Below are 27915 nucleotides of genomic sequence, written 5' to 3'. Positions count from 1 at the left end.
AATGTTGGCTTCATCGCAAGGAGTAACAGACTGTTCTGCAGCAATTCTCTATCAATATTTGGCTCTTAATTCCCATGGGGCACAACGTAGTCTTAACCCAAATGCTGCTGGAGTTCATATTGGCTGTTTGATTTCAGTTACACTTTCTATTCCAACATTTGTAAGTGATCCTGTCTGTTTAGAACATGCACTTGCAAGAATCCATAGCCCTATAATTCAAATATTTGTAAAATTTGAAACAGCTGTGAAGAGTAATTAAAAAGCTGGAACTGTAATGAAACACATTTTTAAACCAGAACAAAAAAACTGTGAATTTCCATCGATATTCCTAGAAGTCCTGGCAGACAGAGTGTGGGAAAGGTAGTCAATCCTCAGTTACAATGTGTAGAGTTTTAGAAATTTTATTTAAACAAATTCAGCTGATGACCCAAGGTTATTCAGAATCATTGTGAATGAAAACATCAGGAAAGAAGATGAATTCAAATAGGAAACATTTGTGAGTTGAGGCCTGCAGATTGTGGTGAAATAAGTCTTCGTAGGAAGGGCTTTTGCCCGAAACCTCAATTTTCCTGCTCCTCGGATGCTGTCTGACCTGCTGTGCTTTTCCAGCAACACTCTGATCTAGTATGGGACACAGCCTATTGAGGATGAGCTTATTGCATAAAAAACTGCTTTGAATTCATGATCATTGCCAATATCGTTCAAAACTAATTTGGGTAGGAAATTAAAATGTTATAAGAGCACAGTATATAGTGATTGGATGAAGCAAAGTATAATGCTCATTGTGAGGGGGAAAAAGGAGCATCTAACCAGAGCAGTAGTGCTTACTGCTGAGCTGGTTTTGGGTTTAGCTCCTGGGTTAGGATCGCAATTAGTTAAGCTGCGAACAGTCTTTTTAAAAGAAAGACCTACCTTTTCATGGATTTTTTTTGCTGCAACCAAGCCTTAAAAGCCTGTCAATTAAGCCAAGCACACTAACAGTAAAAAAAACATGAAGATTTTAAGAGATTTGCACTTGTGAATTTTTAGTTGATACTCTCACACAGCCATCACTGCATCAACATTTATGACTCCAAAATCCCATCTTACAATTGTATAGGGGGTTGTAGTCAGAATTTGGGAAACCCTGATCTAAATTCTGTGATTTAAAGTGCCACATTACTAAAGTCTGACTTTTTGGCAGCGTAGAAATATATCCCCATTGCTCTTGTTAAGTTTCCTCACCATTAAAAACTATGATGCCAGACTGCAGCCTTTCTTGAGTCAAACTCACTGTGAAAGACAGCTCAGGAATTGTTCTTTATCTCTCTTAAAGGAAACTCATATTTTCCAAACACATATTTTCCACACCCTGGCTGAGATAGCTCAGACTGGTTACATAGCATGTGAGAAATTGGATGGAGATCATCAACTGGTACCTTAAACATACACCACCCTGCTGAATATATAGACAGAAGTCCACTTTTGGATGCATACAGCTTCTGTTGCTCTATATGCCCTAACTTTATTCCTGCATCAGGGTCTTGGCCAGACTTGTTCTGGAATGCTGTGACTTGATCTGGTCACATAATCTGGTTTTATAATCCTTGAAGAACTTGTAGGTGACTTAAGGCCTGAAGAGGGACAAGAGAGACAAAAGAGGAATGGTTTTTAGTAGCAAGAATTTAAGTTGTAAGGATAAGTTAAAGAAGATAGATTTACTTTTCTTTGTAAAAAGAGCTCTCAAGATAATTGAAATGATGTTTGCAAGATCATAATAGCATCGGCAGATGGTGTAAGGACAAAAAGGTTCAAATCTGAGAGCAGACAAATTAAAAGTAAGGATATTTATTGTAGGAAAGGAACATGGGATGATAGAATTTTACAGCATGAAGGACTTGAAAAAGACAATGTTTTGACAATATGTTTTGGAGACAGAGTGATTGAAGGATATAGTAAGAAAATGGATAGGTGTGGTTGAGGAATACTGGGAGACATGGTTCAATAGGTTAACCAATTGAAAAGCGGTAGACTTTTTCTTATTCTTTCTGGACCAGTACAACAAAATCCAAACACATTCCTGCTAAAGGCTACAGCTCCAAGCCCAACATTCCAATTAACAAGACTCAGCCTAATAATCTCAATGTCTCAAATTCCAGTCAGTTAAATCACTTCCTATTCTGTGGAATTCATGATTAATGTATAAACAATTGTTGATGTTTTGATGCCTTAGCATCTCATGTAGTGACAATTAATTGCACAGCAGATTGTATTTAGCATCCAGAGGGAAAAGCTTGTGAAAAAACAGTAATACTTGGAAATGAACATACTGGGCATATTTGAGGTCCATTTTCAAGTAAATATGATGAGTCTTATGTATATCATTTGTATGTTTAACTGGTTTATCTTTCTAGGCAATTGAGTCAAAGAACACTTGTTAAAAATTCCCTGCTGATATACCTACTGTAGACAGTTTAATTGACAATCCATCCATTGGCTTTACTATTCACTCCCTCCACTGAATAAAGGGAAATGTATCTGTACTCTTGATGAGCAGGTGCAAAAGGAGCTGGGTCATAGTGACCCCAGATGAGAGGGATCTGGAACGTAGATCTGCATTGCTCGAAGTAAGACGTCATCGCTCACCATCCTACATATATTGTTAAATTCAGTAAAGCCTGATGCTCTCCACTCACAGGACTAACAATTTCATGTTACAAAGTTGCAATGGTGAACTGATCCACTGAGCCAAAAGTGGATGGTAAGACTGAACAGAAGAACAATTACAATAAAGCATGAGGCCAATCCAATGATGTGAACCTAAAAATGGGGAAAATACCTGAAGTGAAGCGTAGTGCTTGGGGGCCATTTGGTGAAGAACTTCAAGGCATACCTAGGCACTGAACTATGGAATGAGAAAAAGAAACGCAGGGATTGATTGTTAACAGAAACTAAAAGGAAGGGACAGAATATGTGAATGTCATATTGTGCCAAGGAACCATAAAATTGAAAGGAAACTGGATAATAGAACAAACTTAAAGGCTTTGTATCTTAATGCTCAAAACATTCAGAGTGAGAGATGAACTGACAGCACAAATCGAGAAAAATTAATTTGATTCATAGCCATTACAAAATCATGGTTACAAGGCGATCAAAGCTGGGAACTTAGCATTCAGGGATATTTGACCTTTTGGAGAGATGGGATAGTTGGAAAAGATGGTGGACAGCACTGTTAATAAGAAATGAAATGATGACAGTTGTGAGAGATGATCTAGGCTCAGATTATGTAATTTCCATTTGGGTGGAGGTAAAAAAACAGAAAGGGAGAGAAAACATTTGTAGGAGTAGTGTACAGACCCCAAACAATATGTACTGAGTCAGAAAGGCAAATAATGGGAACATGTAAAAAGAATAAAATAATAATTATGGTTTACTTCAATTGGTAATGAGTAATGAGGCAGAATTAATAAATAACCTCCGAACAAAAGATCCCCTAGGATAATTCAACACTCAGTGTGAAAGTGAGAAACTTAGATCATAATCAATTATGTTTAACTTGAATAAAGGGAATTACAATGAAATGAGGACAGAGGTAGCTAAAGTCAACTGGCAAATAGATTAACAGGAATGACAGTTAGCAAGCAGCAGCAGACACTGAAGGAGGTAATTCATGACTCCCAGCAAAGATGACATCCCAGTAAGGAAGAAAGATTCTAAGACGGGGTAAACCAATCACAGCTAATTAAACAAGCTGAAGAAAGTATTAAGTTGAAAGAAAAAGCATAGAAGGAGGCCAAAGTCAGTGATAGCCCTGAAGGCTGGGATAAATTCTGGATTCAGCAAAGGAGGACTGAAAAGTTAATGATGACAGAAAAAAATAAGTTATAGGGCAAACTAGTGAGGAATATTAAAAACTGGCAACAACAGCTTCTTTAAATAAATAAAAAGGAAGAGACAAAGGTCAAATTAGAGATGGTTTTGGGGAACAAAGAAATGGCAGAGGAGTTAAAAGATATTCTCCATCAGATGGAAAATGTTTCAAACAATCCATTAAACATTAAAACATCCACTCAAGAAGTAGTATTAGACAAATAATGCATCTAAAGATAGATACTTCTCCTTGCCCTGATGGCTTGCATCCTAGTATCCTGAAAGAGGTAGCTACAGACAAAGTGGATGCATTGGTTATAATTTTCCAAAAGTTATTGGATTCTAAAGAAGAACCGGAGGATTGGAAAACTGCTAATGTGACACCCCTGTTCAAAAAGGGAGACAAAAAGTGGGTAACTATCGACTGATTAGCTTAACATCTATTGTTGGAAAAGTATTGAAATCAATTATTAAGGAAGTATTTATTATCAGAACATCTGGAAAATCATAATCTAATCAAGCAGACAGTATGGCTTCATGAAAGGGAAATTGTGTCTGACTAATTTATGAGAGTTTTCAATGAAGCCTAAACCAGAATGGATAGAGAGAAACCAATAGATATGTTGTATTTGGACTTCTAGAGGCAGTTGAAAATGTAGCTCATAAAAGGTAAGTCATGATATGAGAACCCACGGTGTAGAAAGTAGTATAGTCGCATAGATAGAGAAATGGCTCATGGGCAGGAAACAGTAAGTGAGGACATGTGGTAATTTTCAAGGTTGATGAAGGTGACCAGTGGGGTTGCATAGGGATCAGTCTGGGACCACAACTGTCTACAATATGTAGTTATGATTTGGCAGAGGGAAGTCAATGTATTGTAGCCAAATTTGCAGAAAACACAAAAATTGTTGGAAAGGCAGGTTGTGAGAGGGATACAAACAGTTTACAGAGAGATATTGATAGTTTAGGTAACTGGGCAAAAAGCTGTCAGATGGAGTAAAATATGGGAAAATGTGAAATTCTTCATTTTGGAATGGAGAGCACAAGAACAGGATATTAGTTAAATGGAGAGAAACTCTTGAAAGCTGCTACACAAAGGGACTTGAAGGTTCTTGAGCATGAAACACAGAAAGCTAGAACACAGTTGCATCAGGTAATCAGGAAGGCTAATTGTATGTTGGCCCTTATTTCTAAGGAGTAAAGATATCTTACTGCAACTGTAAAACGTATGGTGAGACTACATCTGGAGAACTGTGAGCAGTTTTAGTTCCCTTATTTCAGGAAAAATATTATTTCATTGGAGGCAGTTAAAAGAAGGTTCACTAAGATGATCCCTAGTGTGAAGCAAAGACTAAACAGGTTGGGACTCAACTTACTGGCGTTCAGAAAAATGACAGGAGGTCTAATTGAAACATATAGAATTCTTAAGGGCCTTGATAAGTTAAATGCTGAGAGGATGCTTCCCCTCATGGAAATGTTTAGTACCAGAGAATATAGTCTCGGGATAAAGGGATATTAATTAAGACTGTGAAGAGGAGGAATTCCTACTCTCAAATGGTTGTGAGTCTTTGGAATTCCTTACCATAGGGAGCTGCACAGTCAGAGTCAATGTGTATATTTGAGGCTGAGATAGATAGTTTTTTGATCAGTTGGAGAATCAATGGTAAGGGGAAAGAACAGGAAAGTGGACAAAGGGTTATCAGATCAGCCATGATCCTATTGGTGGGGCTAAAGAGACTCTTCATGTTCCTTTTTCTTAGAGTCTTCTGAAGATAGAGTGGGAGAAGGTTCATAGCAGAGTTCCACAGTAAGCAACAGAAAATAAAAATCAACCACAGTAAGTAAATTACTACAGAAGCAAAAGTACTTACAGAAATGTGGAAGAAATAAGCACTGAGAAAATAAATCAACAGCAAGCACGCGAAAGAATAGGGCGCGGTCCAAGCAAGAAAAGGAACTCCACCAGCGAGAATCCAACCTGACTAGTTTTGTAGAAAGTTGCAAATGTAAAGAGAGACACCAGATTAAGGTTGCAGTGGCAGCCCAGTAAATCAAACACACACCACAGCAGTCTTTGGGAGTTCTGTAGGGAATGCAGAGGGGTAGGATGAACTCCTCATGGAGGATGTGGGAGCGTCACAGCAAGAATTCAACTTACTTGACAGCACAGACCCAGGGGATGAACTTTACTATGCAGCAATTAAAGTAAGTGGCAGAGAAACTAGTTTTAAATTGTACACTGAAGCAGACATTCAGTTTTATCAGATGCTATGCCTTGGTTGAGGCCAGGAATCCTCAGGCCATTCTCCATTAAATTTTGGGGTTTGGAAGGTATAAGAATGAGTGTAAAAGAACTGATGAGTCATACATTTCATTACAGTAGGCAAGACATTAAAGATACTTTGTACAGAGTTTCTACTTATTATGAGTTTTTTACTAAGTGGAGCCACTTATATTCCTTTAGACATTTTTAAATGTGCAGACACTGAAGACACTCAAAAAGAGAGTACAGTAGACACTGCATTTCTCAAAACTGAAACTATAAGTAGCTAGAAAAGAAGATGTAAAGAAGACAGCGACAATCCATCTGAAATGCATTCCAGATAATGTTTTTTTTCTTTCAGAATATAGTTACAGAGAAAGAAATCATCACACAATTCTTTCATTTGTTAGAATCTGAAATTCTGGACCTTTCTGCATTTGTGGATTCAGGAGATATTGTTCTACAACACAAAGTTGTCTTTTTGCATGAAAGACTGATTTTTATTGAAGAAGATAATTGAAAAGTAAAGTTATCTACTTGTTGCACAGAAACTTCCCAGGAAATAAAGCAACAGCAACTGCAATCACAGTTAGAGGAAGAAATTTCTTACAGTGTAGATACCCAAAACATAGCTGGGAAGCAAGTAAGCAATCTTGTACTAGTTCAATCAGTAATAAAAGCAAGTGAAATTTCTAAAGTTTCCATAAAGTGATCACAGATTCTGAGATATTATGAAATATTGAGTTAGAAGGAGATCTTCAATTAAGCAAAGAACAGCTCTCAGAAGTTCAAGACAAGTGACCGGTTGCCTGACATCATTGGTGGTACGTTATTGGGGGGGGATTCTAAGGGATAGGATCTACATAAATTTGAAAAGGCAAGGACTGATTATGGATACTCAATATGGCTGTATGCATGGGAAATTATGTCTCACTAACTTGATTAAGTTTTTTGAAGAAGTGATAAAGAAGACTGATGAAGGCAGAGTGGTGCATGCTGTCTATATGGACTTCAACAAGGTTCAGCATGGTAAACTGGTTAACAAGGTTAGATCACATTAAATCCAAGAGAGCTAGTCATTTGGATACAAAATTTTCTTGAAGGGAGGAGACATAGAGTGGTGGTGGGGGGCTGTTTTTTGGACTAGAGGCCTGAGACCAGTGGTGTGCCACAAGGATTGGTGCTGGATCCACTGCTTTTTGTTATTTACATAAATGATTTGGATGTGAAAATAGGAGGAATGGTTAATAAGTTTGCAGATGACACTAAAATTGTTGGTGTAGTGGACACTGAGGAAGGTTATCTCAGTGTACAATGAGACTTTAATTAGATGGACTGAGAAGTGGCAGATGGAGTTTAATTTAGATAAATGTGAATGTTGGGGTGCAGGTTCATAGTTCCTTCAAGATGGATGGGTCATAGGTAGACAGGGCATTGAAGAAGGCATTTGGTACACTTGCCTTTAGTGGTCAGTGCATTGAGTATAGGAGTTGGGATGCCAAGTTGCAGATGTACAGGAAATTGGTTAGGCCCCTTACGGAATACATAGTTTAATTCTGGTCTTCCTGTTAATAGGAACGATGTTGCTAAACTTGAAAGGGTTCAGAAAACATTTACAAGGAACGTGCCGGGGTTGAAGGATTTGAGTTATAGGGAGAGGCTGAATAGGTGGAGTGTTTTTGTCACTGGAGCTTTGGAGACTGAGAGGTGACCTTTTAGAGGTTTACAAAATCATGAGGGGCATGGATAGGGTGAATTCCAGGGCTTTTTCCCAGGGTAGGGGAGTTCAAAACTAAAGGGCATAGGTTTAAGGTGAGAGAGGAATGATATAAAAGGGATCTGAGGGGCAACTATTTCATACAGACAGTGGTTTGTGTATGGAATAAGCTGCCAGAGGAAGTGGTGGAGGCTGGTACAATTATAATATTGAAGAGGCATCTGGATAGGTACATGAACAGGAAGAGTTTAGAGGGATATGGGCCAAAAGCTTGCAAATGGGACGAGGTTAATTTAGGTCCAACTTGTCTGAAGGTTCTATTTCCATGCTGTACAGCTCTATGATTCTATGACTGTAAAAGGTGAAGTTTCAGTCAGAGTAGATGGTACCACACCTATATAGGCAGAAACCAGAAGTGCTTCACAGGAGGCTCCCAAGCACTGTGGATGTCACCTAGACAGGGGACGAAACATCTGCAACACAAATTCCCAACTCGGCGAACAGAACCACAACAACGAGCACCCGAGCTACAAATCTTCTCACAAACTTTGAAGGCAGAAACCAATTTCATACAGCAATCATTCACAAGAAACATCAATTTGAACTTGACAATGTTTAGAGAGAAGCTTCACTCCTCAGTAAAGGCCCACCAAGAAGAAGAACAACAGCTTCAAGAAGTTAACAAGAAGCTATCCAGAGACAAGACATTCTTTAGTCCAAAGTGGATTATGATAAAATTCAACATGCAAAAATTGTCAATGCATAGATGCCAGCTCAAGACTGCGAGAGAAACCCAAGAGCTAGTATGGTATTTCAACCAAAGCCATGAGGTCATGGTTTAAATTGGAACATAGACATGAGATTGAACAGCTCAGAAATCATCAAGAATTGGCACTATCACTATCTTGGTGAGACTACTGAACCAAAAGTCCAGATTTTAGTAATCAATCAGCATGATTAAGCTTTTCAGGCTGAAAATGAGAAACTTGCAGAAGATTTCCAAGTATCTCGCACTCAAACAACTAGTATTCTCATAAAAGTGAAACAACTGTGATATTTTGGTAGATGGGAAGGCTTCTTTCTACAGAAAAATTCAGAACTCCAAGTTCATATTGAATACCTAGCTGAAGAAAACCTTCAGCTGCAATTATGTGATGATGTAATCTTTCAAAAGAAATACTGGAGAGATGGAACAAGAATATTTGGTTCCTAGTTAATGACAGTGGTCACCTATGGAAAGAGGTTGTCCTTTCAAATAGCTCTGTAAATCAGAAGACCACTCAAGAGTTTCCTATTGGTCCTACTACTCTGATTTATTTTGCTGCCCAGGCTGGTACAGTCCAACATCTCATGTGGTTTCTTAAGAACTTGAGATCTGTAGAGTAAATGGAATTGCAACTTTACTCCCAGTATAGCTAATGTGCATGTATGAAAGGAATGATATCAGATCACATGCATCAGGAGTTTAGGTCTATGGAGTTTTAAGTATGATATCCACTTTTATTATCCTGCTATAGGATTAGGGTTAGGTTAACAAAATAAGCTGTAGTCTATTCACAAGAGCATTGATCTCACATTATTAAACCAGGCAGGGACACATCCTTGCTGGTGTATGTGTATAGATACAGGAAGCGTGGATACGATTAGCAGCTAACTTTTTAAGAAATTCTCATTGGCTCAGTAGACATATGAACACCTGATTTGCAATTGATGTTCTGTGCATGAGGTGCTGAGGCATCAAAGCTTCAACAATTAGGCAAAGATTAAAATTGAAGCTCATAGAATTAAAGGAAAATTATTGACTGAGTTAGAAATTGACTGAGCAGCAAAAGACCAAGAGTAGCAAAAGACAAAGAGTAGAGATAATGGACAGGTATCTTAATTTGCAGGATGTGACCAGTGGTTTTCCATAAGAACTTTGGTTGTGGCCTCACTATATTTATAAGGAGCTTAAATTATGGGATGGGAAGTTTTACATTGAAACTTTAAATGACACAAAGTTGAGTGACATTGCAAGCAGCGTAGATGGATGCATAAAATTATAGATACATTCCTAGATAAATAAAGAGTCAAAACTTTGTTAATTGGATTTCAATATAGACAAAAGCAAGGGCTTCCAGTTTCGATCTACAAAGTATGGACAGGATATCTTCTAAATGCTGAAAATCTACAAATAACAAAGGTCCAAAGAGACTTAGGAGTTCAGGTATATAAATCAGCATGAAATATCATGAACAGATACATAAAATATTAAATTCACTTCCCTCATTTAAATCATTAATATACATTACAAATAATAGCGGCCACAGTATTAAATCCATGTGGCACTTCACCATATACATTCCTAATGACAGGCTTATACCCAAAATGTCGACTCTCCTGTTCCTCGGATGCTGCCTGACCTCTGTGCTTTTTCAACGCCACCCTTTTTTGACCAAATGCAGTTTGCCATCCTGAAAATGTTCTCAATACTTTGTCTCCTAATAGTTAGCCAATCTTCTATCCATGCTAATATACTACTCCCAATACCATAGGGACTTATTAAGCAGCTGTATTTGTGGCACCATATTGATCAAGTAATCTATATCTTTTAATTTTCTGTATTCTTAATTGTGGACAGAAATGAGAAAAGAACTGCTTTAAAACCAAGAATTGCTGGAGAATTTCTGTTTTGAAAGCACATAACCTGACATTCATTGTAAATAATATTGACACAGCTGCTGGTTACAGAATAGAACAGAATCCCTACAGTGTGGTTCTAGCATTAGTTGAAGTACAGTTTGCAGAAGAGAAAGCCAAAGGTTGTGTACAAATGGAGATTCAGCTAGCAACAAGTAGCCGATTGGCCTATGGACTCAGGACTAGTCATTGATCACAAAAGCCTTCTGCCTGCCAACAACTATATGATTGGTTCTCAGGCAGCTGAAAGCTTGCAACTGTAAACAAGATAGAGAAAAGCCTTCAGGCCTCCACTAGCTCAAGAGCTCTTTCTGCAGTAAAGACAACTTTAAGCCTGAAGAAAACCAGTTTATTTCTTCACTTCAATCCCACATTCTTATTTCTGCCTACCCATTGAGGAAAAGGATGAGCAATTTGGAAGAACACCTCAAGGGTTTGCTCCTGAAACGAGTCAAGATGGCAACCTGAATTCCAAGTTGAGTGCAATTTCAGGGAATTATCATTCTGGCTGCCTGTCTTTAATGATCTATCAGCATCCAGTTGGTCATGGAGGGAGTGTGTGTCAGCCAGAACTGGTTGGGGAAAATGGTATTACTATTTAAATCACGTGTTTCCTTTATTTTCATTAGGTTTCTTGTTGATTATACTCCTGTAAAAAAGAACGACTGTCTGATATTTCTTGTTTGATGACATAATGACAATTAAAAAGAAAAGACACACAGATATTTGTATTAACACTCATATCCAGATCTATCAATGCTTAGCTACAGAAACATAACATGCATTGATGTAACCCTTTTAATATAGTAATATATTCCATGATAATTCACAAGAGAAATATCAAAAAAGCACAAAGAAACAGAGGGATACATTAGAAGCTTGTGTAAAGGGATGCATTGATGGAGTAAAGACAGGTAGACTATAGGAAGCCATAAGAACATAATTTAAAAGCTAGAGACTTAAAGGCAGCTGGAAGCACAGAGCAGTAATTACAATTAGGGATGCCCAAGAGACCAGGCCTGAAGAAGTGCAGAGATTGCAAAGCACTTTGGGGTTGGAAAAACAAAGGCATGGAGGGATTTAAAAACAAGGGTGAGAATTTTAAAATCAAGTAGTTGCTGGATCTGCAGCAAATATAGATCAGCAAGTACAGGGGCAATAAGTGAATAGGACTTGCTGCAGATTAGAATTTGGGTATTGTTTTGGTTGAGTTCAAGTTTTTGAAGGGTGAAAAGGTGGGAGACTGGGTGGGAGAGCATTGAAATAGTCAGTGCATTGGTTAACAAAGGAGGGCTTCAGTGCCAAACAGGCTGAAGTGTTGATGGAGATGGTGAAGTTATAAGGGTGGCAGTAGGTGGTCTTTGTGATGTAGTCAGAAGTTAACTTCAGAGTTAAATAGGATGCCAAGTTTGTGAATGGTCCAATTCAGACTGAAATAGTGACCTGGAGTAAGTGATGATTAAGAAATGGTTTTTTTGGTAGGGTTTGATGACAATGGCTTCAGAACTCCCAGATATGGGCGGAGGTCATTTTTGCTCCTTCAGGGAGATGAACAGTGTGATAGATCAGAAACTGCAGTGAATTTGAGAAAGCTGATGATTATGTTTAAAAACACTTGGTGGTATCATTGTATATGTAGAGCTTGAGTTTGTGCTTTTGGATTGTTCTGCCGAGGGGACAAAACTGCAGGTGAGTAATCAGGCGCCTGTTCGGGGCATGGGGGCAACAGGACAGGAGAGCAGGTGAGAAAAGAAACTAATCAGGTAAATCTGGCTTTGATCACTCCCACCCAATTTTGGACTTTAATAAGGACATTTTCAATGGTAGGAGAAGAAACCTGAGTGGAGAGATTCCGTTCAGCCCATTGCGTCAATGGTACCTTTATGCGTGAGAAACACAAATACTCCTCCATCTCCACTTTCTCCCTATAGCCCGGTACCTTTTTTTCCTCCGAGGCAAAGACCATTTTTAAAACCAGTAGTCTTCTGAAAGCCAAAATTCAATTTGCTTTCATCAACCTCTTAGGCAGTGCATTCTAGATTCTAGATACTTGCTGCATCAAAACGCTTTTCTTCATATCCACTTTCGGGGTTTTTTTGCTATTCAGCTTTAACCAATATCCTTTGTTTCTTGAATCTTCTGTCACTGGAAACAGTTTCTCTGTATTTACTCTGTCCAGACCCAACACAATTTTGAACTATCAAATCTCCTCTCAACCTTCTTTGTGAGGTACAGTTTTAACTTCCCTAATCTTGTAATCTTTTCTGCAGTTTCTCTAATGCTTCCATCCCTCCTAGAGTGGGATTTCCAGGATTGGTGGCTAAATCAGTGCTTTATAAAGATTTACCATAACTTCATTGCTTTTCTACTGTATGTCTCTATTTATAAAGACATGGACCCCATTTATCTTATTAACTACTTTCTCTACCTACTGTGCCAACTTCAGTTATTTGCTCGTACAAAACTCAAGGATTCAGTGTTTCTGCAACTTGTGAAGAATTTTATCCTTTATTTTGTATTTCCTTTCCTCTTTCTTCCTCACAAAATGCATCACTTCACGTTTCCTTGCATTTAGTTTCATCTGTTATATGTCAACTCATTGTTCTGTTGCTACTATAATGGCAAATAATAAGAAATAGTATTGGTTTTAGTGCAGGCAAGGGCATCAAGGATAAAACTTGCATTTAAATAATGCCTTGTTACATCCAGAAGACTTCCCAAAGCAGAAAGGGAAATGTATTCAAATATGTAAGAAATATGACAGCCAATTTGTACACAGAAAGCTCCCACAACAGCAATGTGATAATGATCTGATAATCTGTTACTTGTGATGTTAACTAGGGGGTGAAAATTAGCCAGGATACCTGGGATATGACCTGGTGTTGTGTGATTTTTTAATCCTGGTTTTTGTACTTAAAATCCTGGAGTAAACCTTTAGTAAACCCACAACTTCCTGAGTTAAGAACATTGCCATGTTTGACACTAGGAAGAGGAGTTGAACAAACGATTGAATAATTTGATAGCTGCCGAAATGTCATGGTGAATGGAGGGCCAAAGATAATTAAGGATGGAAAAGTACCGTTGTAAGTTCACTGCGTAAATTTATTCCAAGGCCAGAGACCAAGGTAAAGCGATGAAGGGTTTTTGCCCGAAACGTCGGATCTCCTATTCCTCGGAAGCTGCCTGACCTGCTGTGCTTTTCCAGCGCCACACTTCGACACGGAAATAAAATGAGGTTGAGGAATGGAGATACAGATAGATACAGACACACTAATGTAACATCGGATACTTTTCTAAGCAATACAAGAGCTAGCTTTTGAAATTAAAGTAACATTTTATGGTGAATCAAAATATTAGCCCAATAGCGCCAGGCCTGGAAAACAATTTAATGCTCAGCACCGAATAGCCAGCTATGTAGCAATCTGAAAACAAGCAAATGACGTGGAAACTCTTGGCAGAGTCCAATCTAACCTTTTGTTTTTGTGCTCTGATTTTGCAAGATTTAAATTGCTGCGATGGATGGTGGGCCCCACCAAATGCTAAAAAAAACTACAATCTGCGGATTCATCCCTCCGATGTTATTGGGTATGGAGCTTGATAAAGAATTTTTAATATATAGGAGGAACGTTGCCAATTTAAATTTAAGGGGCTGAACTCCGATTGTTTGTCGATGTTCCCCTTTAAGGCAGAGGTAAGTAAGCGTGCGGACTGCAGGCTATGGGCGTGGAGATATCCTGATCTCACTTCATGATGACATCAGGATTTAGAGCCCGCCTTATTAAGCAAACTGCAGGACGCATTGCAACAGCGAAACATTTAATTGGAATCGGGATCTAGTGCGAGCATGGAAGGTAGAACGTAGTCTGGAGAAATGTTTTTGTATTTATCACTACATTGAATCGGGTAGTTAGTTGGAGTATTTGCGCCGGATTTCCTGTCCCGTGAAACTGATCAGGACGTAGGTGAGTTCCAGACCCCACTCGCCGTTGTTTGCACTCCTGTTACGCTGCTATTTTTTCCTCTCATTTTGCTTGTTTTCTCGTCATTTTTTCATCTTTTGTACGTTTCCTGTTTCTGCTCAATTTCGTGATTAATTCCTTTGTAACAATATTCTTTAAGAAATTCGATATATATCTATTGCCGTACTGGATGAACAAAACTGCCTACAAATTATTAGCCGTGAGCCACTCCGATCAGTTTAATATGTAACCTGAACTGCAGCAGGTTTTACACCATTTTAAAACTTCTGTAACGTTTTAAAACGTTTTTGCAATAATGATACAAGTGGATTTTGTAAACACACTGATTTTAGTGTTAATTCAGGAGTTTGATACATTTTTTTTCCTTTGGTTTTGCTTAGTTTATCAAAGATCTTAAAGTTGCAGCTTTGTGGAGCCTGAGATCAGTTTCTGAGTCAGTGTGTAAAGTGACTGGATTTTATTTTGATTATGTCAACCTGTTACCGAGAGTTAAGCAAGATACATATACATGGATTGAACGTAAGGGGCTGACTAGCTCATGATCAAAACGAGTTCCTCTGCAGCTATCTTGAAATCAGTTCTGTAGCAAAACATTCACTATTAATCCCTTTTGTAGTTCTTTTGAGAAATATAAAAGCAGCTAACTACCTCAATGTTTTGGAGAGAGTGAAGTTGAAACTCTAGAGGAAGTTAGAAGTGAATCTCTCCCTTATAGTTTGTGCTGTGATCTAAACTAATTTCACTCCAGCTAGCAGTAAATCAAGGTGTTAATGGGCTCTGAAACTGTACAGTGACTGGCGATTTAAAGCGGTTACTGTCCTGTGCCTGCTTCCTGCAAAGGCCCAGTTTTAACGGTCCGTTTATGGAGCCAAAGGATATGGATCAACTGGTCCCAGACTTCGCTGTTCGTGAACCTATTCCAAAGTGCTCCTGTAAATACCCCTTTAAAGATGATCAATTTCTAGCCCTCTGAGTAGTGAACACGTTCATCGAGTAATTTTTTTAAAAAAAAGACAATACATATTATATGGCATTCCCGAGCTGACCTGAGAAAACTCTAATTAAACGAAAATATTCTAGTTAGCAGTTCAAAAATTGTATTTTGTCATGGATAGAGCCCAATTGTCATATTTTAAATTTAAAAATATTGTCTCAGTTCGTCTTTCGTTCTCTGGATACAGTCCTCATGTTGCTCATTGTCCCTTTCCCGTTTTCCAACTAAATTGCTGTTCTTAATGTTGGAAGATAGTGAATATCCAGAAGTGTTTGACCATTGACACGGCGGAAGATTTACAAGAGTCTGAGCCTGTCCTCACTTAATATCTATAAGTGTCTATAGAAAGGGTGGACAAAGTTTAAAAAATCTCTCGACACCGGGCTATAGTCCATCAGGTTTATTTGGAAGTACAAGCTTTCTCAGCACTGTTCCTTGGTCAGGTAGCTACCCATCACGCCTGATGTTGTGAATTTTTTTAAATTTAGTCCACCCCAATCCAACACTTGCACCTCCATATTGTAGAAAGGTGGGGACTGGATAGTTACTAACAGCAGGTATGCTATTTGACTTCCTATAGCTGCATTATGGTAATTTGGTGGTCGTGTTATTGGACTCATCATCTAGAATTTTGAGTTCACATCCATATCGCCACCCAACCCTGTCAATCATGGCAGTGTGAAATTTTTTAAAAAAGACAATCTGAAAGTTGCTCTAAAGGAACAACACAGGCTACAATTTTTAAGTTGCGTACAATCTGGCAGGAAGGGTTAGTTTTTTTCTGAGAATTATTAAATCCTCTGCTAATATTAAGGTACAATAGTTTGTCAGACACTCTTTTCATAGAGGAAGTTTCATTGTGATCACATTAAGTGGCCCCAAGCTTGTATGATCTGTGTTTAGTTTTTTTCCATTGGTATCAATAAACTGCAACACCCACATCAGAAATGTAAGACGTTATTGGTGTTATTACTCATGCTCTGTCATTGCCTGAGCTTTTTATGACTCGTCTTGATGGAGCAATGTAATGGAGATTAGAAAGATGTGCTTACAATAGGAAAAGGAATCACGAGTTTCTTGCCTCTCCCAGGTGTGATAGACTTGACACCAGTAGTCACGTACATTTTTCATCATTTATTGGCTCATCTTTGAGTCTGAAATAACGACAGCACATGGTGTAAATACTGGGAGTAAATGTGGTGAACCACTTTCTATGCCTATATGGATTTTTGGCTCAAATAAAGGGATGGGGATTTAATATTTTAGGTTTTTAAAGCAATGGTTAAGTTTTAAGACTTTTTTAAAAAAACTGTCACTATTGGAAATTAAGCATAGGGTCACAGGTACAGCTTGCAATTTACAAAACTTAGTGAGTGCAGCCAATATTGAAGCTGTTTCTAGTAAGTTTTTAAGTTATAGTGATTTTTGGTATATTAAATGGAACTACTCTGTTTTGGTCATAAATATATTGTTCAACATCTGTTGATCCTTATGATTTTGGACTGTATAAAGAGGAGGTACTACACTTGGGCAGTTTGAAGGTATGCATTTTCTTCTTCCAGTTCCGGGTCCCTCTTGTGGTTTGTATGCTCCCTTTTCCACTTTGAATCCAGAAGATAAAGATCTTTCCTGACTTCTCTCTCTCTCTCCCCTGACCCAAATAGCTGTACTTCATGTAGGTAGTAGCATTGTTGGCAAGCTATTTTATCATGGCTGACATCACTACACAACATGATTTGTGTCCCCACCAAATATCTGACAAAAGTTACCAGATAACCAGAACTAGGCACTATTTACTTTGGAAGGGGGGAAAAAAACAGCTTGTTTTTGACCCTCCCCCATTCCCAAAATAAAAATTCACCAGAAAATATTGGAGATTCGAAGCCTAATTTTGAATCATCAATCATTTGGTACACCTTGCAAGAAATGTGCAATATGTTCTTTACTTAAATTGCAGATGTCTGGAGGGAGCTTCTTAATTTTATTTCCTCGCCTTAGATTGGTATGCCCACTACAGTGGTATCTGTGCCTATTCTAAGATCTCGGGGCAGATCTGGAGGGGTAGTAAGTGGAAGTCTTGCTAGTAATTTCCTCCATTCCAAGAAAGTGTCTTTGCTTGAAATTTCAGTTGGTTTTTCTCTCATTTTATTGGACAGTTGTGGATGTAGGTGAAATTTAAAAACATTAAAAAGCTGTACATTTGGCAGATTGTTCAAATTTCAAGGCACAATATGTCCTAATTAAATTGCTTGGCTCTGCCATTGCCACAAAGTGTGTGTGTGCAACTATTCCCCAATGTGAAGATTCTGTAAAGTTACTGTGTGATTCCATACTACTGAGTACTTATGTCAACATAACTTAGTTGGACAGTCTTTTGTGTATTACAACAGTCACCATACCCCTAGACCCAGAATGTTCCAAAATTCAATATTACACCACTCACATTGCCACATTCCCTTATGATGCTTCAATGGGTACACTTCATCTGTATGATACAGAGCAGTTCAACTCTGATTCTATCACCAATTTGAGATGGATTGGACTCCATTTCTGCCTGTGCAACATTGGGTACATTCAATGAACTCTGGGTTAGGGAATAGGCAGAAAGTGAGCCAGGGTGAATGCAAGGTGAGGAGAGAACAGCACTTGTGTGACATTCCTCACAGTTGAATTGACATTCTGGTCAATATTCATTCTGCTGGCAGGAAAATGATGGTACCTTGTAAATTGTGCTCAAATTCTATGCCGTTTGCATCTCTCTTCTTGTTCCTCAGAGCTTCTTTTGATTGGCCCAGATCTTTGTCTGTTACACAGGAGCTTATTCCAAGCTGCTAAAAAGAGGAATTATTTGAGTACTCTAGTATCAATGGCAAAATGTGTAACATAAGGGACCAATGCAGGCCATTTAGAGTAATGAAAGATTTTTGTGTCAAGCTCCATGATGAAGATGGCAGAATTACTACTTCCGTTTCTCTTATGAGAATCAGTATCTTCAGCAGAAAAAGGGACATGAACCCCAGTGAGAGTGAGCAGAGTCAGGAGTCATGACAAAAATGTTTGCTGCTATCTTGAGGGATTGCACAGAGCATTTTGAAGACAACAAGCGAGTGGGCAATTGTGAATGAAAATGGGGATGCACTTGTTTGACTGGTGTTGCAGTAAAACCATTTTGGAGGGAGCAGATACTGAGAAATGAAAAAGTCGAATATATAAACTACTTTTGTGGTGTTGAGCTATGCCATTAAACAAGAGTACTGGAAGAAAGATAGATAATTTGCAAATACCTATTCATGTATTTTAGCAAATGGAAAGTAGGCGCACAATTTAATTATTAAATTTCTGTAACTGTCCTCTACCTGATACCAGGTGAGCGATGCTACAATAAAATTCTCAGGTTGTTGCCTGCACTGGTTGCTTTTATGCTGTTTCTTCAGACAAAATATAGACTTCTTCCAACCCTTCTTTGCCAATTGCAACCTCCTCTTTAATCCAATAACCTTTTTGCTCCCTTGGAGTAAAGAGAGGGCTCTGATTTTAAAAAAAAAAACACCATAGTGTGTTTAAGTTAAGTGTGCAAACTATGATTGACAATTTAATCAAGATATGGGTCTAATGAGACACTTGTCTACAAGAGTTGAAGAAATTTAATGATGTTGCAGGTTGGCTGGCTCTGTGGGATGGCATGACCTTCATAGAATTGATCAGCCATTTTAATCATAGAATCCCTACAATGTGGAAAACAAGCCATTCTTCCCATCAAGTCCACATAGACCCTCTGAACATCATCCCAGATCAATCCTTTCCCTGTAACCTTGCATTTTCTATTGCTAATTCACCACATCCCAGGACACTGAACTTGCAAATTTTTGGACTGTGGGAGGAAACTCACGCAGACATGAAGACAAATGTTCAAACTCCACCCAGACAGCCACTGTCAGCCCTGTATTGCTACCTAGATTTCCTCAGGATTTGCCATTCACTATATTTTTTATATCTCCAGGAATCTCCAATTCCCAATTCGTCTGTGTACCAATTGCGGATAGCTAATTAGAATGTGAAAATGTTCTTTTTAGATCAACCTCCTGAGAATATTGAAATTCTTATCCCACTTTACTGTAGTTAATGAGGCTCCTTTTATAACCTCTTCACTTGTACAAATTCATATTTCGGGCAAATAGCTTAATTTTATTTTTATTTTAACAGTCTGACTGCTTAACCCATTAATATCAGGGCTGGCAGATTCAGTTAAAAAGCAGTCTGCATTTCACGCCATGCAACAGGACAAAAAATCCAGTTGCACCTTTTCTCTCCAAACAATCTTTCTTCCTGCCTCTATATCACTCACCATTATGGCTGATACTGCTTTCCACTTCATATCATCAATCCACCATCCTATACAATATTAATCCTTCCTGTGCTGAAATCAAGCCTCATCACTGTCTCCCAAACTAATTTAGTCCATTCTAGCATATCAACATGTGGAACTTGTCTCTTTAATTGCCGGTGGGAATGTTTACATAATACATAAATTCAAGGGATGAATGTTGAATGTCAACCTGACACTCCATTCTATTAAGAGTTCTGGTCCTTCAAACATCTTATTGTTCTTGCCTTTTGACATTAACAAGCTTTATCTATATCTTCACATTTTGAAATAAGCAATGATAATATAACTTTGTCCTCTGAATTTATTCCACATCCAACACTTTGGTGCATTTCTAAAGCAACTTTCAACATCAAAGACACTTAGTTAGCACAGCTAGTGATCTGGTTGAAAGAAATCTTTTACCCCACAACCTGATAACATGGTAAGGTTGTTGGCTGTCTCCAAAGATTAGATCAATCTTCTTTAGTGTAAATGTTAAGTATGTCAAACAAGACAAAAAATGAAAACACAAGGCAGTTAAGTCAATATCTGTAACAGAAAAGATTTGCTCAAAATTTCAGATGGTTACTTTTCATCAGAAGCCAGATGTGATTTCCTAAAGGAGAGTTTCATCATTGATGTGCCTTAATGGGTTGAGGTTAGTCCAAAACTTGTTACCTGTGACATTACTGACATACAATAAATTGGATGAATAATTCTAGAATCTTTTTCCTATTTGACAGAGTGCAATATCATGTTAACTGTCTTTAAAGGATTGGTATGTTCTCAATTGTAACCATTTCCGATACAAGGATAGAGCACAGGAAATCTGCAGTCTGCTGAGTAACTGTTTCATGCACGTTAATCACTGTGTCATCAATACCAAAAGTTGCTGGAACCTCAAGCACTTTAACAATTGAGCACTTTAATACAGTGCAATTTGGTATTGGGAGGGAGTAACTTCAGAGAGTTTTCTTGAGGCAGATAAATATCAAAATTGAAGTGTGTAGTAGTGTTGCATGACTTCCAAAATATTGAGGTGTATTTACAAACTTAGGGCCAGTAAATATTGAGGTTAAGCCACTGAAATAGTGTTGGACCTGCACCAGGACTCCTCATGTCCTTGGCACATTGTTTAGGCTATTGGGTCCTTGAGTTTACAGTTACAATGCAAGGAGTTTAAATTCATATAGAACACCAAACTAAGGTTTCTGCAAAGATGACTGCTGTCTTGTGCAAAAAAATTAGATTATATCTAGGCTGATCAGAGATAAACAAAATTCAATGAAAAGGAGTGGAAGTATTGCATCCCAAGAGAAATGAAAAAGGAACCAAATTCCCTCCACTGGATGAAATAAAACTTGGCTGATGGGAAGCAGAGAACTTAATGTTGATTTAATTAGTCATGTTTTATTTAAACATAATAAGTTGGGAAATGCTGCTACATCAGTTGAGTCTAAATTTTATAGGGGTCTTGTTGACAATAATTAAAGGACACTTACCAAAAACATTTGGAATTCTAGGTTAATTTCTAAGTATAGGTCTAATACTAAAGTTTTTGCAGTCATTCAGCAGAGTTACAGAACTGATCCCTGGAATCAAAAGGGGATTAGCTCTGAAGATAAACTTGATCTCTTGAGTCTTTAAAAGGGCTATTTAGCAGGAAGAAAAATTTTAAGCTTGAATAATACATCAAGTGCCACTGGGAATATTGCTTTTCCTGTAATTTTTGATGGCTAAATTAAGGCTACAGGTGGAGACAGGACAGTAGGCTCAAGGGAGGTGGAAAGGGTTGAGAAGTCTTTTTGTTGTGAAATAGTCTAGGCAATTGACTGTTCACGCAGACTTTGCAATTAACATTTTTTTTTTATTTCAGCATCTACTGTACAGACCCCACAGCCATGACCTGTATGTTGAATGCTGCTCCCCATCAACAGCCCTACATCGTAACTTCAAACAACTGTATGTATCTCATCTCAATAGGAAATGCTCACCAAATATCTGATAATTCATTCTTTTTTGTTCGAAAAATAAACTGGATAATTTTATTGGTGATATGGAACTGTCAGATTGTTATTTTAAGAAAACTAGTTCTGTAATATCTCCAAGAACAAAACAGATAATTCTTGCCTGATTTTGCCTATAATGTGCCACTCCACTGTGATTAACTTAGCTGTCTTTTAAGTGGCTTTCAGGCATTAAAATTCTGATTCAAGAAGGCCCACCATCAAAATTCTCAGAAAACCTAGCACTGGACAATAATTAAGCCTTTCCAGTGCTGTCAGATCATCAACCTGGATTTAAGTAACTACATTTATTCCTACCTTTACCATGTGTACTGAGCATGTCTCAGCCAGATCTATGCTAAATTATCACTGAGCCTTACCATTGACATTGTACTTTAGACAAGAGCTCCTGTAAATGATCACTGTCGGGTGATTCCTTGAACCTAACTTGAATATTATACTGCAGTCTTGGCTAGAATTTGTCATTGAGAATGCTGCATATGAGATACTGAGAGATGGCCAACATCTGAGGAGCCCAGACCCTAGAAGGCAGCTGAACCTCCTGGGGAGATGGGAAGAATTTTATATAACAAGCATTTTTGTTTTAAAAATTACTTTACTTTTCTTCCTCCAGCAGGGCAAGAAATGGATCCAGGTCAGCTGAACGGCCACTGTTGTTTTGGGAGTTGTCTCAGATCATCTTTCCACAAGCTGCGACCAGCTGCTCTGAAAATGTCCAATAATGAGGAGCCATTTCTACAAATGGAAAAAGATCAGCTGCTCTCCCCATTTAAGAGACTCTCTGTGGATAGCACAATACAGTCACCACCTCAAACACCAGTGAAAGGGACAAGTCCACCATCTATTTCTGGGTGTTTCAGTGATCGAAGTTCTAAGCCACTCCCTCCATTGCCCATCACCGGTGATGTGTCCTTTGATGATGTGGACAGTGAGGTTGAATCCATTACAAGCTCTGAAACTGATTTCCTCTTGCAAGACTACAGACCGCTGAGCTTTCGGTACAATACTCCGAGCAGAAGGAGCTTCCGTGGGTGTGGGCAGACCAACTATGCTTACTCAGAAGGTGCTAATAGGACTAGGTTGCCAGAGGGTTGCGATAGGATAAAAAAAGACTCTAACCTGGAAAGCACCGAGGTTACTGAAAAGCCTGTTCAGCCTCACCGCAAATTACAGCGTTCACATTCCGGTCCAGCTGGATCTTATAACAAACCTGTTGCATTTAAAAATGGAAGCTGTTTATCACGTTCATCACCAAACTCCAATGAGGTAAAGCCTGAGGTTCCTCCTCGAGTTCCCATACCCCCACGACTTGTGAAACCTGACTACCGGAGATGGTCTGCAGAGGTGATGTCAGGCATGTATTGTGACGAGGACAGGCCACCGAAAATACCCCCACGGGAACCTGTGTCCAGAAATAACTCGCGCACCCCAAGTCCTAAAAGCCTCCCTTCCTACCTCAATGGAGTGATGCCACCTACACGAAGCTTTGCACCTGACCCTAAATACGTCAGCAACAAAATTTTGCAGCGGCAGAGCAGTGATGGGGCAGGCACAAAGGTGCCATGCATTTTACCAATCATGGAAGATGGAAGGAAGATGAGCTCTACACACTACTACCTGCTCCCTGAGAGGCCTCCCTATCTGGAAAAGTTTCAGAAATACTTGGTGGAGGCTCAGAACACATGGGAGTCGAATGATTGCACAACAGAGAATTTCAAGACATTTGCATTGACCAAGCCAGCAACAGTAAAAGGGAAATCTGTTGCTTATGTAGAGGCTCCTTAGATTTTTGTCCCTCAGAGGAGCAACAAAATATGACCACAGCAAAGAACAGTTCCAGGAGAATCCAAGGCAATTCCTTGGTTTGCAATTCCTTTAGAACAATCAATGGAATCACAGAACATGATCCTAAAACCAGTGAAAATCCAATACGTTAAAATACAATTTAAGTTGCTGTAAACTAGAGGCCCTTGAACATGGCAGTGTCCAAGTTACCTGTACAATAGTTTTACAGTAGACATTTTTCATTAGAACATTTTTATGGTTTAATTGCACTTTATCTACTTCTTGGAACCTTGAAAAGACAGTGAACTAGGTGAGACACATTGAGCACAGTGCCTTATGATATCTTGGAGAAAGCTCAACATCTGTTTGGATATAAAGGCCCTTCCCAGGCAGCAACTCTCATGTGAAACAAGCACAACACAATCAAGACTAGATTTTTATTACTGAAACTTTGATTTTTTTTTTATTATCTAACTGTCCAGACACACACTCGTGAAGAAGAATTGCAGCAAATGTTAAAGGGCAGCATACAGATGATCATGCCTAATAACAATCCAGCTCAGGGATGCTCAGTGAAGGTCACCTCTCGCGTAACTATTTTGAATGAAAAGTATTATACTAAAGTGAAGGGATTTGATTAAAAGTTAAGCACAGAAACTGCCACAGTTCACATCTCTGCCTCTTTTACCCATTCCCAACAATTCACAACATGTCTGTTGGGATAATGGAGAGGCCAAGGGTCAGAGGGACTGTAGTTAGTGATCCATTTTGTTTGAAGACTAACAATCTTTTCATTGTCCTTTCTTCCTTGCCCCTCGGGGTGTGCTCCCTTCCTGTTTTGAGTAGAACTGATACAGCTGTAAATGTGGCACAGGAGAACGGACTTGTCACATTTTGCTATTCATCGTTCATCAGCACTAGTAGCTTACCCACACCATTTTTAAGATGCACCCAAAACACGATCTGTTTTGTTTTTATTATTAACTCACCGAAGGTTACAGATGATCACCAATTGTTTTTAATAGGAGATACTGCAGTGGAGATTGCTAACATTTGTTTTGCTTGTTGTCCACTCTTGAAGAGATTGTGAATAACTGACCATCAGAGCATCACAATCCACATTAATCTTTCTCTTTTAGTATTTTGCTAAATCGTGAATGTACAGGGCCCATGGCTCCCTATCTAGTAACGGTGAGGTCCATAGTAGCCAGCAACTGCTTTCCAGTAGTTCCTACTGTCAGTATTTAGTGTTGTTTGTGGATGGATATGATTTGTGCTGTGGCTCATACGTTCTCCTTTTAAGTCCATGCATGGTTTAGCCTCCTCTGAGTCAACACTTAGAGTCGCTACATCAGCTAAGAGTACAAAGCAAGGAACAAAGCAAGACAAAACATTCAGGAGGTGACTGTGATGATGTTGTGCCTTCTAACACAAAGCCCACCATCTGTTGGCACTGAGATGCAAGAGAGCATCAGCCACAGTTTATCTCAGAAATCAAACACCTCGTAGACATAGGCAATTTATTAAATGGAAAATAAGACCATGAGTAAACATTAGAATACTAAAATAAAACCTAAGTGGGTGCAACAAGGGACATAATGGTGAGAGACGCAGTAGTAACCTGCAGACTAGTTTACATGATAGATGATTAGGGACCTAAATGAAGAATCCATGCAGTTGCTTGTTTTTGAGAATAGTTTTGTGTTAGTGACTCAATTAACTACATGTTTCATAAATGAAGGCCTATAATTCTACTCTTGTATCATTGGCTGTAACATATCTTTTAATGTATTGTAACTATATTTGTTGAAAAACCACAATGATATTTGTTTCTGTGGTCTGTGCAGTATTATTGGGATATCATAAATTACATTATTTAAAAAAAATTCCCTAATGTCTATTTTTATTAAATTGTTCTGTGCTGTTTGATCAGTGCTGCTTGTTAAGGACTCTATTCTCCCAAAGAAAGTTGGCAGACTTGCTACTTTGACAACAGTCTAACTGAGCTAAATCTAGTGCATGATAAACAATACCCCTACCCATTGCTTAACCTCAGAACTGACCCTTTGTGTTATTAATTTTCTGTTCTCTAATCAAGTTTGTGGGAATAAGTACTGTAATGTTTATTATATGGGACAGAGGGACCACAACATGTGTCAGGACTCACTGTGTTATTGCTGGAAATCAAGCCCTGCTGTTGCCAGAGTCCCAACAAAAAGTTAAAAATCTTAAGGTATACTTGGTTCCCCAACTTGCCTGTTTTGTTTCAGACACTGGTTTATAGATAGGATGGACCAGATTTCTATACTTAACAAAAACTATTCATTACAAGTGAATAGGCTCTAGCTACAGGTAAACCGTTATGAACTGTTGACATAACTATTAATTAAAACTCTAATTCCCTTAAACTCCCCTTTTTTCATGCAGGCAGACAGAATAAGACAAGTAATATGGGTATTATGAATGGAGGGAATACTGGGAAAGCAGGTCAGTTGTCTCTGTTGAGATGATTCTTGTGCTGATCAGAATGTTGTTTCTCAGTCTTCCCTTTCCCAGATGCTTCCACTTGTTTGCCAGAGGCATGGTGGCTAGCTCATTGATTAGAGGTCTTTGGCATATTAAAAATCACAGACAACAGTAACTGCTGAATGAAAGAATAATTGGTTTTCCTCAGACTTAAAACATTTTTCTGCAGAGAACAAACCGAGCTCTTTGGTTCATCTTAAGCCCCTCTATACTTTTTTCACAGCTCCAAGCTGTTTGGATACCTGAGAACCAATCACATAGTTGTTGGGAGACAGAAGGCTTGGGAGCAGTTAGCAACAAGTAGCTGATTGATAGCTGGATTTCCATTTGTAATCCTTTGGTTTCAGTTCACCTGTAACAACTGCTGTTACCCATAGTTGTGCAACAGTGTTCATAGTATTAAGTTATTTGCTTTTTAAACCATGCAACAATCCTTGTAATCCAATAAAACAATTATTTTCTCTATTCAGTCCTCAATTAATAAAAAGACAGTATTTACACATTAATGTGCAAGAAAGAGGAAGTTCCCTTTAAGAGTTTCTTTTGGCATTTTTATGTGCTCAGGAACTGAGATGGAAGTACACGAGACATATAGGTCACATCAGGAATAATTGGTTTCCTTCTACACAAAGTATACTGGGAAGGGAGATAGGCTGTTCAAGCTTGTGTTGAAGAAATCTAATTTGACAGAATTAGACTGACTGTCGTCCTGGGGAGTATATGTATCAAAATCCAGGTATGTTTACTACATCTGTGAAATTGAAGCTACCTTCAAAATACAATAGGTTCCTGAGCATCTAGTTACAAATAATGTGAACCTTTTTCACAGCTAATCTCCATATTAATATGGCCCTCAAACATACCACCTCACCACTTCCTTCCATCCATTTTCTCCACTTCAACTCTGTACCATTTCATTCACCATGTGCTTAAACCTTGTGTTAATTAGATATTAACAACAATTAAGCTTTTTAGAAAATGTATACCTTAGCAGCAGCCACAGCTTGTATTTATATTATGGGCAGACTACATGTAGCAACAGAATACCACATTGTTATAGAGCCATAGAATCATTATGATACAGAAGGAGGCCATTCAGCCCAGCAAGTCCAAGGTGGCTCTTTGTAGAGCATCCAGTCAAATCCAATCCCTTTAGCCCTGCAGATTTTCTCATGAGTGCCCATTCAATTTCATACTAACAAACAAGGAATAAAAGTAGGTCATTCAGCCCTTTGAGCCTGCTGCCATTCAATAAGACTGATCTGATTTTAATAACCTCAACTCTATGTTCCTGCTATCCCTAATGATCTTGCATCCCCTTGGTATCTATCTACCTCTGCCTTAAAAATATATAAAGGTTCAGCATCAACTGCCTTTTGAGGAATTGATTCCAAAGACACTATCCTCTGAGGGGAGAAAATGTTTCCTCATCTGTGTTTTTAATAGGCACACCCTTATTTTTAAATTATAACCCTTAGTTCTAGATTGTCCCACAAGAGGAAAGATGCTTTCAACATTGACCCAGTCAAGTTCCCTCAGGGTCTTGTATGTTTCAATTAAGTCATCTCTGCCTTTCCTACACTCCAGAGGATTCAGGCATAGTCTGTCTTTCCTCAAAAGCCTATCTGCTCATTCCAGGTGTTAGTCTAGTAAACATTCTCTGAATTGCTTCCAATGCTTCAACATCATTCCATAAGAATGGCAATCAGTACTGTACATAGTACTTCAG

The 27915-nt window shown here is 38.5% G+C and overlaps 1 protein-coding gene across 4 annotated transcripts; it reads left to right on the top strand.

Moving 5' to 3' along the window:
• Positions 1–14234: 14234 nt before the first annotated feature.
• On the top strand, positions 14235–26651 carry LOC122540345 (ERBB receptor feedback inhibitor 1-like). Of its 4 annotated transcripts, none has more exons than XM_043675928.1 (4): positions 14235–14470; positions 20430–20506; positions 21725–21810; positions 22492–26651. In XM_043675928.1, exons 2-4 carry the CDS (start codon positions 20487–20489, stop codon positions 23658–23660), a joined length of 1275 nt encoding a protein of 424 aa, XP_043531863.1. In that variant the 5' UTR covers positions 14235–14470; positions 20430–20486; the 3' UTR covers positions 23661–26651. The 4 variants fall into 4 exon arrangements, with proteins under 4 accessions (XP_043531863.1, XP_043531862.1, XP_043531865.1 ...); XM_043675927.1 differs by having other exon boundaries at positions 22489–26651; XM_043675930.1 differs by lacking the exon at positions 20430–20506.
• The last annotated feature ends 1264 nt before the right edge of the window (positions 26652–27915 follow it).

The sequence above is a fragment of the Chiloscyllium plagiosum genome, chromosome 34, assembly GCF_004010195.1.
Source record: "Chiloscyllium plagiosum isolate BGI_BamShark_2017 chromosome 34, ASM401019v2, whole genome shotgun sequence".
Lineage (NCBI taxonomy): Eukaryota > Metazoa > Chordata > Chondrichthyes > Orectolobiformes > Hemiscylliidae > Chiloscyllium > Chiloscyllium plagiosum.
The sequence above is the reverse complement of the archived record's forward strand: the minus strand, read 5'-3'. Positions and strand labels throughout refer to the sequence as shown.